This window comes from Uranotaenia lowii, chromosome 2 (genome assembly GCF_029784155.1).
Source record: "Uranotaenia lowii strain MFRU-FL chromosome 2, ASM2978415v1, whole genome shotgun sequence".
In the NCBI taxonomy this organism is placed as follows: Eukaryota; Metazoa; Arthropoda; class Insecta; order Diptera; family Culicidae; genus Uranotaenia; species Uranotaenia lowii.
Window position 1 is genome coordinate 124,848,564 of NC_073692.1, and position 14,490 is coordinate 124,863,053.

At 35.4% G+C, this 14,490-nt stretch overlaps 1 protein-coding gene across 12 annotated transcripts in view; it reads right to left on the reverse strand.

Annotated features, from left to right (window-relative positions):
* The window catches only part of LOC129748874 (arrestin domain-containing protein 3-like), a 129,397-nt gene that overhangs the window by 52,708 nt on the left and 62,199 nt on the right, over positions 1-14,490 (reverse strand). For all 12 annotated transcript variants that reach the window (XM_055743653.1, XM_055743648.1, XM_055743654.1 and 9 more), the window contains exon 3: positions 3,952-4,022. In XM_055743653.1, coding sequence (XP_055599628.1) covers positions 3,952-4,022 — 71 coding nt within the window. The remainder of the gene's footprint in view (positions 1-3,951; positions 4,023-14,490) is intronic.

The following is a 14,490-nucleotide window of genomic DNA, read 5'->3' on the forward strand; positions in this document are numbered from 1 at the left end:
TTTAGTGGAACGACCCAGCTAAAATAAAATCGTAATAGAAATGATAAACCAAATCGAATATTAAGACATTTCCAATGACCATCGTAAACAAGTTGGTATTGAGTGATTTTTTATCATTCATTTTCGGCAAGGTTTGACCCAAAAAAGTTGAATCGGATAGCAATTGAGTCAACTCGTAAATATGCCTCCAAAAAGTTGAGAATATGCTTATTACAAATAAACGATTTGAGTGAACTGATTTACGATAAATGGGCTGTCCTTTGATTGACACTCTATGGCGTCTCTCCCTTTCTTCCTTTGACCGGTTCGTAAAAAACAAATCCCACCTATAGGGCTATAGCGGGGATCATATCAACTGGTGAGTTGGCATCGTGGTCAGATATCGGACGGCGGATTCGGAGGACCAGAGTTCAAATCTCGGTCGGGGAATTTTGTTTTGTTTTAATCAAATTACTTAGAATCAGGGCCGTAGGAAGAACCGACTCATGGGGGGGTTTTGGTGACTGATTTTTATCTATGATTTTGTGCCCGACAATGCACGAATAAATTGAAACAAATTATGTTTATAACTGTATGATTATTTATTTTTGAGTAGGGGAAAGTGGGATATCGTGGGCCATGGGGAAACGTGGGCCACTTTTAATATCTCAGATGTGTGTTGAGATAAAAATCTCAAACCAACTTTCATCGTCGTAGCTTTGCGTGAGCATATATTCCTATATGTTGTTGACTGAAATACGCATCATATGCTTCTTTTATTTATCAAGCTAAAAAAAGTTAGAAAAATTTACTTACATAATTAAAAAACACCCGCTAATTTCATCGATGGGGAACCTAAAGTACATAACAAAAAATATGCTCATACGCTTATGATCTTAGTTTTGTCATGATCTTTCACGTGGAAAAGAAATTTTTGATGAAACATCAATAAGTCACACAAACGCAACCAACTTGCAAATCATAGCTTGTGGGGAATCGTGAGCCACACATCTTGAATCACCTATATTTTATGTTTTTATACACATTCAGAACTTGAAATACGTTTTTCCTATCTGTAAAGTTTTCTTATGCCAAATGAAGAGTTATGAAAAATATTTAGTCCATCCTATATAAGAAATTTTGCCAAAACGTTCGCGATCCAGGTTTTGGAATCTATGCGATCATACACAGCTCTCTTTTTTATTTCATTATCTGAAATTGCTTTAAAATAACGAAATGAATTAGGAAATCATAGTTTTGGGTCAACTCATAAACTTTGCATGTTATTTGGTCAATTTGGATTTGGTGGCCCACGATTCCCCACCATTTTTCAAAATCCAAAAAATATTGCTTTTTTTTCAAACAGTCAGAATTTGGGAAAAATAACTTATTAAAAATTTAAGAAAAAATACCTTATGATACCTTGAAAATGTAGAAAACCATACCATTTTTTATTTTCATTTTATCGTTTATAATAAAGAAGTTATGGAACAACGAAAAAAAAGTGGCCCATGATTCCCCACTCTCCCATACTTTTACATTAATAATTTCCGTTTTAAATCGTAACTTTAGAAAATTGGCCCTGAACCTAAAAAGTGAGCCTAATTTTTGTAATGAAATAAGGTTTTAAAATATGGAATTAGCTTTCATCGGAGGAGTGCCTTCCATTTCTTAAAAAAAAAAACTATTTCTTTGCTCAAATCAAATAAGCCCAATTTTCCATCGATGAAAAAAAATCAAATGTTCAAAAATAAAAGTAAGAGATAAAACATTTTAAGGTCCAAATTTCCATGATGCAAACTTGAACCAAAATAATGATTTTAGTTTGAAATTTGACTTTTAAAAAACTGCAATTATAATAATGTTAAGCAATACACCGAGTATAAATAGAATTTTGAGCTGATTTTTGAGGTGAAGATCAGCTGAATCAGCAATCGAAAGATTCCTTTTAATTCAACTACGGTATCTTTCGACTGCTTTGATTCAGTTGAATCATTCAATCAAGTAGGCTCACAACACAACAAAGTGAAGATCAGGTTCTGTGGATTTTTTTTATTCAAATTTAGGTTTATTTTTTCGTAAAACAAAACTTGGAAAATCAACTCAAATTCTACGTTATGCTGATGATTTTCAGCTGAATGGTGTGTACGAACAAATTTTGAATAAAAAATTAACCTGGAAATTGAATTGACAAGCCAATTTTTTTGCTCAGGATCCTGAATTCCTCAAAAATTTGCAATCTGAGTTTGCAATCATTCATCGGCATATTGAAACTTCAAATGTTTGAATTTTGTATAATCCGACGTTTAACTAATCTGACTACCTCGGATTAGCGGGGTTTTACTGCTTTTTTTCAAATCAAGAACAGAGAACTCGGAACTGCTTTTGTTGCTTTTCCATTTTATTAGAATCAATAAAAATAGAAAAGCAATATTTTATCCTCAGCACAACCATTTCACTATAGGGCAGCTCCATACAATTTGTTCAAGAACTTCAAATTTTAAGATAAAACTAAATTTTACGGATTTTTTATTGCAAATTTAGTATAAACATATTGAAAATGCATATGACTTTAGAAAAATTTGATTAAAAATTTGATATGAAATGCAAAACCAAATTTCTTTTTTTTATGATTATTTGAACTGAAAATCAAGAGTCCTAAACTGGATAGGAAAAAAAAAATTCAATTTTATTTTTGAGACTATGGAACCACAACCTGCGAAATGGATTTAATTAAAATTAAAATTCATTATTCAAACCTAAATTTCTATGAACTAGTAAGAAAATTTAGAAAAACTGTGGAAGAATTTTGAGCTAAGGATGGGTTTTTGAGGTTGTGGCATTAATTTTTATTCTAGATTTTTACTCTTAAATAATGCAACTTTATTATTAAAACTTGATTATAAATTTTAAATATTGGGTGTAGAGTAGAATACCTCGCTGGCTTTTATGGACCCTCATGGGGGAGGTTTAACCCCCAAACCCCCCCCGTTCCTACGGCCATACTTAGAATCGTATATTTTGCTTTTTGTGAGGAAATCGAATCGTTTTAATCATGTCATTGTAGATATATCGCCTCCACTTTTGTAGCTATATGCTATTTTGGTAAGTTTAATACAATCTTTTCATCTGTTATATTTGTATGAATAATTATGTTGTTCCTGCGATGTACCTTTTAAATGTTTGCTGGGGAGTTTAATCTCGTTTCATTAATTTCTAAACGGGTGAGTCCACCAAATTGCTCTCATGTTCTCTCAAAAGAAAAGTATTGGGCAAAAACATAGCAGAAATTGTAGAAGAAGGCTGCAGTCATCTTCCATACAGATTTGACGAAGCATTAGAGAGAAAAACTGATCCATATATTGACTGAAAAAAGTGTGCGCCGGCCGATGGAAAATACTTATTTTAAATAAAAATTAGTTTTTACAAAAATTATAATTTTTTTTTTCAAATTTTTAATGAATTATAATAAGGTTACCTTCATTTCATTCTCTGAATGTGTTCTGATCCAACGATTGATTTTTAAGATACACGCATGGGAAACTGTCCCATTCCTAAATGAACTAAGCTTTATAGTATTTCAACCGGTATTTTGAACAACTTTAACGATAATTTCAAATAAAAAAAAATTCCTTTTTTATTGGGAATTCTTGAGAACAGTCCAATGCCATTCCGCCTTGTTAAAAGCCAAGTTTCTTTTGGGGGTTGTAACCGGTTCTGACATTTCACACTAACCATTTGTCACAATTTCCCGCCTCCAAAAGTGGGCGCCATGACGCCGTCTTTTCATCAGAGGGTGCACCAACTGGCAGCAGAAGCATCATTAAATCTTCCACACGCTGCTGCACATCTCAATTTACCGTTGGCACCTATCTAGAAGGTAGCGATTGCAGCAAAGTGCCGACAACGGAACAGATCTCAGAAATCTCTGCCTACCGAAGGATTCCTAGCACAAAAGGAACTCATAATTACCGTTCTCTTATCTCCGGACACGAACACCTTCCACTCGACGTGAGCTTTTCCTCGCAGCAGCAACCGAATGGCTGAAATTAGAATTGGAAGCTTCAATTAGAGTGGCAATTGTGGTAGGCTACTTGACGTTTCCTTGGAAGAAATGGCAAACGTACATTTTCAAAGAAAGGAAGGTTTAAGGATAGATTGAAATTCTTAAAACTAGTTAGTAGATCAATAAAGGAACAGATTTTTCATATTTTCGAATATAGCATTAGGTTTAATAAAAATATTTCTGGTAAATAAAAACAAAAGAATATAAGAACAATAAGACGTGAGTGGTAAAAAAAATTGCAGAAGTTTATTTATGTGTGTTAACAGTTCATCACCGCTGGTTTATGATTTTAATTTAATGATTAATGGCATTTCGGTGAATTATACATTCTAATAGGAAGAATTTCAAATGAAAGTAATGAAAATTATAGACGGATAGATTAGATTAGGAAGCATGAAAGGTGTTGAAAATGAGCCAAGAGCGTGATTTGAGAAAACTTCTTGCCGCACAAGACCATTTGTCCCACATCGTATTATTGTCTAGAAGAAGCAAAGTCGATAGGCTGACTTTGCATTGATCTATACAATGATACATGGATGGATCGAAGCACGTGTTTTTCGTACCCCGATCGGACAAAAGGAAATGTACGGCCGGCTCAGATGAAGTTTTCTATCGCGAGAGCTGGTTCGATCGATGTGTAAGCTGTTTTCGGGTGTTCGTTGTTTGCTTCTTTGCTTCTTTGCTTCTTCTAGACAATAATACGATGTGGGACAAATGATCTTGTGCGGCAAGAAGTTTTCTCAAATCACGCTCTTGGCTCATTTTCAACACCTTTCATGCTTCCTAATCTAATCTATCCGTCTATAATTTTCATTACTTTCATTTGAAATTCTTCCTATTAGAATGTATAATTCACCGAAATGCCATTAATCATTAAATTAGAAGTTTATTTATTTCCAATTTTCATTGCTTGTTGATAAAAATTCCACAAATTTCTGGAATTATGAATTCTGCTCTTTCCGATGGTGACATTGTAATTTTTTTCTGAAATTTAAATATTAATCGCAATAACGATATAAAAGATTGAAATAATAGAACAAAAAGGTCATAAATGAAGACAAGCTTCTTAAAAGTGGCTCCATAGAGTAGGTAATTGAAACAATTCCATTTGGTATTATTTTTAATTTCTTAAACCCTGGGGTCTGAAAAGCTTCGTTTTGGTTCAAAACTCATCCATGATTTTTTTGCAGAATTCTTAAGTAACGTTTACATGAATAAATTAGAACTTTGAGGTTTGTATGGGAAAATGGAATGTTTTGTACTGAAAACTCAACATCGTTTTTGTTTCTTCTTTAGAACCAAGCCTGTTAATGGTTTTTGTGTCAATTTAAAAATACTCTAAAGGAAATTTTCCGCTGAACAATCTTATTGAAAAACAATAAATCGCTGCTGATACCTAGCGAGGTATTGCATGACTAATTTTTTTGCAATACTTCGCGAGGCACCAACAGTGATGTCAATTGAATTTATTGTTTTTCAATGCCAAAAGACATACCCCTGTTAAACAGCTAATAACTTTTTTGCCTAACAATAAACAAAGTTACGCTCTTCCACGAACTTGTTCAGCGAAACTTTTCTCTAGAGAATTTATAAACTGGCACAAAAACCATTAGCAGGCTTAGTTCCACAGAAGAAACAAAAATGATGCTGCTTTTTAAGTACAAAATATTCAATTTTCACATACAAACCTTAAATCTCAAATTTACTCATGTAAACGTTACTTAAAAAAATCTGCAAAATACACAGATGAGTTTTGAACCAAAACAAAGTTTTTTAAATCTCAGGGTTTGAGAAATTCAAAAATGACCCCAAATCGACTCAATCTAATATGACATACCTATTGAAAAGACAGTTACGAGTATTTAAAAAAATAATTTAAAATTCTAAAATAAATCTCTTCTTTGTTCACGCTATTTGAATCATCTATCAAATGTATTTAAACTTCAATGTGAATACTACAGCACAAAAAAATATGTTTGTGTTCCGTTGAACATTTCGGTAATAGGAGTTTCAAAATCGATACGTTTCCCTTCCGGAACATTGCGGTTGGTTCTAGATTGTGCTGCCTCCGGGGGTAGAATATCAAAATGTTTTTCACCAGCAGCCGGCAATAAAACCCCATTAGCTTTCTGGCTCATCTGGACATCGAGAAAACGGAAGTAATCTCCGGTTGGACGAGAATGTTCAATTCCCAGAAATAATTTGGTTCTATCTTGTTATCTTTTACATTTTTACCAGTTTTGAATTTCAAACTGAGAATATCACAGACATTAAAAAACGTTTAAAAACTCTTGAGTAGAAAGCTTACTATCGTAACATGACAGATCTTTCAATTGAATTTCTTGAAAAAAACTGTTATTTTTTCGCCAGCCAAAAATACGTAAGTCGGTTAATTAAAAAAAATCAAGCCAACAACCACATCATGGATTGTCTAACAAAAGCAAAGTACCAAAGGCCAATTCGCCCTTAATTGAATTATTTCGGTGGTTAGAATAGAACAGAAAGGAAACTACACGTAACAAAGGTAGACAGACATATTTCACAAACGTTGAACTGCTGTGAGACAAGATCACCGCAGCTGTAGACTTCCCTTGATGCCACGTAGCAGTTGCAGATTGGGTTTAATTAACCGCAATCAATGTGACTGTCAGCAACATCCTCATTCCTCTTTGGTTTCCTTCACCATCCGGAAAATTCATCTTTTTCACCTGGCTGCAACTGCATCAGCAACTTTTGGCCCCGTAGCAAAAGCGGAAGCATTCATCACAACTTCTGGTGTACGGTACGAAGAATATTAAGTTGTCTACAAACGTTGCGCAAACATTCGTCAGTCTGACGAATTTGTCAATCAAAACTAAAAGAGATTTTTTTTGGGTTTTTTTTTTGTCATTTTCAAAGGGGTGGAATATTTAGGTTTTATCAAGCGAGCTCCAAAAACTTTGCTGTTTTTGGTGACGTTTGTTGTTTATTTTGAGTTTATTTCGACGAAAATACTCTCTTTAATTAAAATGGTACGGTAAACTCCAGGCCAGGCGTACGACAAAACTTTTGAAATTTCACAGACATTAAAACTAAAGCGAGTCCCACATTAAATTGCATCACAGAAAAAGCGCTGTAAAAAATTTCCTTGTTGACCGCTTATTTTCGACTTTCAGACAATTAACCTTCAAATGTTTATGATCTTTTTTGTATATTTACTTTAATCCAAGTCAATGCCATCCATATCCCAATTCTACCCAAAAGATAATGTGTAACATCTAAAAGCATATTCTTCTTAATTCATTTGATTCTCAGAACGGCGAAGTAATGTTTAATCAAACTAAATTTGCGCCGTTTCTCTTTGTGGAACTCTATTTTTTCAACTTAAAACATTCAAAATAAATAAATAAATAACACATTAAACACAATACACGTTCAGCTATCCTAGTGCAAATTTTAAAGCAAAAATACGCAATGGGGAATCTTCTACAGCGTATGCAAATGATATAATTTGAATCGATCGACTTGAAGAAGTTGTTAAATTATCAATTGTTCTATCTAGGTATTCCTTGACAACACATAGACACACGAAAAATGAAAAAAAAATTTTTTTTGTAGATTCTTTCTTATACATTTCTATTTTTTACGAAAATCATGTTTGGTTTTTAAAAATGTGTAAAAGTTTTTGAAATCTCAACACGAGACACCCGTGCTTGATATCAAATTTTCAGTACATTGCTCAATCATCCATGCTGATCAAAACCCAGATGGTATACGCCAGTCTGCAGCATGTCTCACACGAAACCTTATCTGAGTGAGAAAAGTAATCCCTTTTGACATTTAATTTCCTGGAAAAGGGTTTTTTTTTTCGAGACAGGAGCAACCCCTGAAACATTTCTCTAGAGCCAACAGGAATCGTAAGGGTATAGGTTTGAACACTTTTTCTTAAATTCATTTCTATAAATTTCCTGTTACAATAGATTGTTTAACATTGGAAGCATTTGAAGAAAGAATGTTTCGCTTCGTTATTCGATAAGTCTTGAGGCAATCAAAATTTTGAAAATTTGTTAACCTGATCATGATTGTTCTCTTCTGTTTTCAAACCAAAAATTGCTAACAAATTGTTAAAAGTGTTCGGATCAAAAAGTGGTCAACTTAAATTCGCCGTTTTTTTATTCATTCATAAAAAATCCCTCATTTTATAGATGTGTGTGTGTGTGTGTGTGTGTGTGTGTGTGTGTGTGTGTGTGTGTGTGTGTGTGTGTGTGTGTGTGTGTGTGTGTGTGTGTGTGTGTGTGTGTGTGTGTGTGTGTGTGTGTGTGTGTGTGTGTGTGTGTGTGTGTGTGTGTGTGTGTGTGTGTGTGTGTGTGTGTGTGTGTGTGTGTGTGTGTGTGTGTGTGTGTGTGTGTGTGTGTGTGTGTGTGTGTGTGTGTGTGTGTGTGTGTGTGTGTGTGTGTGTGTGTGTGTGTGTGTGTGTGTGTGTGTGTGTGTGTGTGTGTGTGTGTGTGTGTGTGTGTGTGTGTGTGTGTGTGTGTGTGTGTGTGTGTGTGTGTGTGTGTGTGTGTGTGTGTGTGTGTGTGTGTGTGTGTGTGTGTGTGTGTGTGTGTGTGTGTGTGTGTGTGTGTGTGTGTGTGTGTGTGTGTGTGTGTGTGTGTGTGTGTGTGTGTGTGTGTGTGTGTGTGTGTGTGTGTGTGTGTGTGTGTGTGTGTGTGTGTGTGTGTGTGTGTGTGTGTGTGTGTGTGTGTGTGTGTGTGTGTGTGTGTGTGTGTGTGTGTGTGTGTGTGTGTGTGTGTGTGTGTGTGTGTGTGTGTGTGTGTGTGTGTGTGTGTGTGTGTGTGTGTGTGTGTGTGTGTGTGTGTGTGTGTGTGTGTGTGTGTGTGTGTGTGTGTGTGTGTGTGTGTGTGTGTGTGTGTGTGTGTGTGTGTGTGTGTGTGTGTGTGTGTGTGTGTGTGTGTGTGTGTGTGTGTGTGTGTGTGTGTGTGTGTGTGTGTGTGTGTGTGTGTGTGTGTGTGTGTGTGTGTGTGTGTGTGTGTGTGTGTGTGTGTGTGTGTGTGTGTGTGTGTGTGTGTGTGTGTGTGTGTGTGTGTGTGTGTGTGTGGAATGATGTTTCCTTTTGGCTTTTGACATTAGGTCTCTAGTTTTCAAAATGGCGTCCAAGCAAGAGGAGCTACGAGTCAGGATTTTGTACATGCGTCGTGAAAATCCAAACCACACGCACGCAGAAATAGCAAAACCGTTCAAGATGGCGAAATCAACCGTCACCAAATTAATAAAAGTGTTCGGGGAACGTATTTTAACAACTAAAAACTCCGTTCGAGATATCGCCAATAAGTTGGGAATATCGTCTACAACCCTGCATGAAGCTTAAAAACGATCCGGACTATCGACTTATAAGAACTTATGCTAATCGCAATGAAAAGCAAAACCTTACGGCAAAAACAAGCTCTCGGAAGATGTATACGACTTGACAAAGTTTGATTGCGTTGTAATGGACGACGAAATCTACGCCAAGGCAGACTACAGACAGCTTCCGGGATAAGAGTATTTTACAGCAACCGGAAGAGGAAAGGAGGCAGACATTTTCAAGCATATTAAACTATCAAAGTTTGTTAAGAAATTTCTCGTTTGCCAAGCTATCTGTGTTAGTTGCTTGAAAAGCTACATTTTTGTTGCAACCGGGACCTTCAACCAGGAAATTTACGTGAAAGAGTGTCTTCAATAGCGTTTGCTGCCTTTCCTGAAGAAACATGACTTGTCTGTGCTGTTTTGGCCGGATTATGTATCCTGCCATTATGAAAAAAAGGCCTTAGAGTGGTATACCGCTAACAACATTTAGGTTGTGCCCAAGGATGAGAACCCTCCCAACACACCAGAACTTCGCCCAAAAAGAAAATATTGGGCAAAATATAAGTTAAGCAGAACCTTAAGAAGACCCAAAAAATTATTAGCAGTGAGAAGCAGTTCAAAGCAAACTGACGTTTTGCGGCAAAGAAAGTGGATAAGTTGACTGTACAACTGATCTGATCTGATGGCAGGCATCAAACGAAAGGCTCGCTAATTTGGACTAACTAGGTCAACCGGAATCTTAACTGAGCGTTTTATCCGTCTTTCATGCATATTGAACTTCAAAATGAAAGATACTTTGATTTTTTTAATACACAAATACTCGATTGACACGATATTTAGTCTGACCACGTTTTGATCCGAACACTCTTTATTTGACAAATTTGTGTGAAACTCTTGTATGTATTTAGAAAAAATGGGATCAACTCACAGTCCGGTGTATTGGCTATAAGCATGGGATCAGTTGCAAAAAATGCAATTTTATTGTCTTGTTGAAACGTAATTGCAGACCTGTTGTAAAAACTTTTATTTAGAGGTGTGCAATTACTAAAAAAAAAAGAAATATAATGAAAAGAAGCGAGTTTTTTTTTTAAATAATACCACAATTTGTCAAAACGTTGCTTTCAGTTCAAAATTTGACCAAAAACCATTAATTTCATTCGATTTTTTTCAGAATTGTTGTTTCGTGTGAGATTGTTTTGCTGTAAGTTGTCACTAACACGAACATCCTTTTAAAGCTTTTTCCCGTGCTCAACTAAAGAGGCATTTGTAGGAAGGGCAGTTTTCACTGCATCCAATAACCACCAAAAGGAAGAGTTGATCGCTAGTTTATAGGTGCTTTGAAGTGAATAATTTATAGAAGATGCCAATCAGGACGACCAGATTGAAGATGATAAATCTCGCGTGAGCTTTAATTACGTCGTATGAAACAAAATGTAAACAAAGAGTTTTATTACGAAAAAATACAAAAACTGACATAAACTAGTCGCAACTTCTTTGCATTTAGAATATTTGTAGCCTGGACAACATTTTCTACATATATGTCAGATAGAAATTTTAAAGTTGTTTTGATAACTTTTGCAGCAGTTTTCTGTGAATTCATGAGATGTTTCATACGACGTAATGAAAGCTCACGCGAGAAATGTTGTTTTTGATCATTTTCCCGAAAGTATAGATGAAAAAAACCTATTATGTTTTAATAACTGGGTTTCAAATTTTTGTAAAATTTTGGTTTCAGGAAGTAGTTGTTTTTTCTGCATACCTGTTTGAAGTTTTCAACAAAGATTTTAGGCTTATTCAATTACAAACGAACTTTTAAATCAAGTTAAACTTTTGAAGCTATTTGCGAAATCGAAACTAGATCTGTTAGGAAACCTACTTCAAATACCAACGAATTTCAGTCAAATGCTTCTCTTTAAATTGAAATGTATGGGTATTTTGGTTTTTTGTTATGTATGCAAATTATATGTCCCTTCACCCGAAACAAAGTAGATCATACTTTTGCGTTCTGTAAAAATATCTTTTAAGTAGTTTTTGAGATGTAGGTTATATACTAATGTCGTTACGTTATATGAAACAGATTTGAAGGTTTCCCTAGTGATTTACAGTAGGTACCAATTTGAAATTGTTGCTTTACGCTGCAAAAAATTAAGTGTGTTCGATACGGTAGTTTATTGACTAAAAAAACATGTATAATATATTAGGATTTTTTAGCAAAGATGTAAAGGAGAAGAGACAATACAAATCTTGCATACATTTTTTTACTGAATTGTTTCTCTAAAATACGTCTGATCTATATCTAAGTTACAAGTCTTCTATAGGGTAACGGACCTATTTTGGACCGCTTTGAGAAGTAGCTATACTATTTTCTGAAATTAAAAAGTACATGTTAAAATTTTTGACTGCATTATCCGTCTAACACGAAGATCAAGGCTTTTTCAATCGAAACATATCGTCGTTTTTTGCGATAACAAGATTTAAGCTTAAAAACGCGTTTCTTCGATTATTATTCTGGTCGGTATTTTGGACCACCCTTAAATCAAATAAGTCTTTTTTTTCTAATTTTTTCTATATTTATGACAGCGATTGATGCTCAATTATGCGAATAATTAAGTTAATCTTGTCTTTTCTTATTATAGTAATGGCACGTCCTTCTGAAATGGGCTTGATTTGGCACAACTGTGAAAAATCAGAACTTTATTTCCCATTTTTCCCCCTTCTCAGCTTATTTGAATGAAATGTTAGATATGATTAGAATCATTAGAAGAAGCTTTAACTAAAGGGTGATGGTCAAAATTTGGTCAAGGGAAAACGCGTGTAAATCGGTGAAATCCCTTATTTAAAAAATCAAATTAAATTTCTTTTTCAAGTTTAATTAGTATAAAATTCAGGAAAAATATTCAGTTAGGCTTCCGCTTTTCCAAATCCGAATTGCCGGGCCTTACGCTTAACCCCTGCCATCACATTTTGTACAGCCACCTTGTCCACCTTCTTCGTCGCAGAAAGCCAGTTTGCCTTGAACTGCTGCTCGTCCTTAGCAGTTTTTGGTCTTCTTTAGGTTCCACTTGACAATAGCCCAGTATATCTCAATTGGGTGGAGCTCTGGCGTGTTGGGAGGGTTCTTGTCCTTGGGAACCACCTGCACGTTTTTGGCGGCGTACCACTCCATGGTTTTTTTTTACCATAATGGCAAGATGCGAAATCCGGCCAAAATAGTACGGAACAACCGTGTTTCTTCAGGAAAGGCAGCAGACGTTTATTCAAACACTCTTTCACGTAAATTTCTTGGTTGACAGTCCCGGAAGCTATGAAAATGCTGCTTTTCAAGCCACAGGTACAGGTGGCATGCCAAACCAGATATTTCTTCGCGAACTTTGACAGTTTCATGTGCTTGAAAATATCTGCTACCTTTCCCCTTCCTTTTGCCGTATAAAACTCCTGTCCCGGAAGCTTCTTGTAGTCGGCTTTGACGTAGGTTTCGTCGTCCATTACCACGCAGTCAAACTTCGTCAGCATCGTCGTGTACAGCCTCCGGGATCGCGCTTTGGCCGTCGTATTTTGTTTATCATCGCGATTTGGAGTCACTACCTTCTTGAAAGTCGATAGTCCGGCTCGTTTTTAGGCTCGATGCACGGTTGTAAACTATACACCCAGCTTATTTGCGGTATTTCGGAGAGAGAGGTTAGGGTTTCGCTTGAAACTACCGGCAACTCTCTTTGTCGTCTCAGCGGCTTCCAGTTTTCGATTTCCCCCCGATCCAGACTTCCTGGCTGTCGACAAACGTTCCCCAAACACTATAATTACATTTGTAGCGGTTCATTTGACAACTTTTAGCGATTTTGCCAGATTTGCGTGCGAGTAGCTCGGATTTTTGCGATGCGCGAGCAAAATTTTGATACGCTACTCTTCTTCCTTGGACGGCATTTTGACAACTGGAGAGTGAATTTCAAAACCAAAATAGAAGCAACATTCTACACAAACCCACCTTCAAAATGAGGGGTGTTCAGGTTTTTTAAATGCAATATTGAAAGAAATACGTCAAGTTGATATTAACCAAATTTTGACCGTATCACCCTTTATATATGTTGAAAATTTTCATAATTAACGTGATTTATTAGAAAAATATTGGAAAAAAGCTGCTAGGTGGTCCAAAATATGTACCCGGTCCAAAATAAGTCCGTTATCCTATACAAGTTTAGTAAAAATGGCTGGAAAAACGCTAAGTTCGGTTCAAGCAATTGCCCGTTCTGTTTTAACGTGGAATTTGAAACAATGCCACTATAAAAAATGCCCATGGGATGATATGCTACGAATAACGTCCAAACATGCTCCATTAGACTGAGTCGATTTGGGGTCATTCTTGAAATTCTCAAATCCTGGGGTCTGAAAAACTTCGTTTTGGTTCTGAATTCAGCCATGATTTTTTGTAGTATTTTTGAGTAACGTTTACATGAGTAAATTTAAACATTAAGGTTTGTATGGGAATTTGAAAATTTTGTTCTGAAAAATCAACATCATTTTACATCATCATACAAATCTAAAAGTTCAAAGTTATTCATTCCAAATATAAAATACTGTGCATACGAAAGATGGTTTTAGTTTAATTAATATTAAAGCTGAAAAGCGATCTATGGTGAGGAAACTGCATCAAACAATCATCCATACCTTTACAAGTAAATCTCGAGTTATTTTGTTTTATGTTTTGTTTTAGCAATATCATCAATGAAGCAATGAATGAAGCAATATCATCAATGAAGCAAGTCAAGTTCCAAACTTGACTTTCAGAAATCTTCAATATTGCGCCTAATTTTAAATTATTCGGAAAATATTGCACCAATAACTCATTGTTAAATTGCCAATCACCTTTGAGGAACAGCGAAAACAAACATTTCTCCTGAATTGTTTATCACAATAAACACTCACAGCTGCTATCGAGTGGATGAAATGTGGCTTTATTTGCATAAATAAACTAGCAATTGGAAAAAAATACATTTTTAATGTCGCGACTCCTTTGTCACGTTTTGTCAGCTTGATGTTGTTCTGTCAACTTCTCGTAGTCTTAAAATATCACTACGTTTTATAATTCGAACTGTGTGACACTGGATGCAAAAATGCCTTTTTAA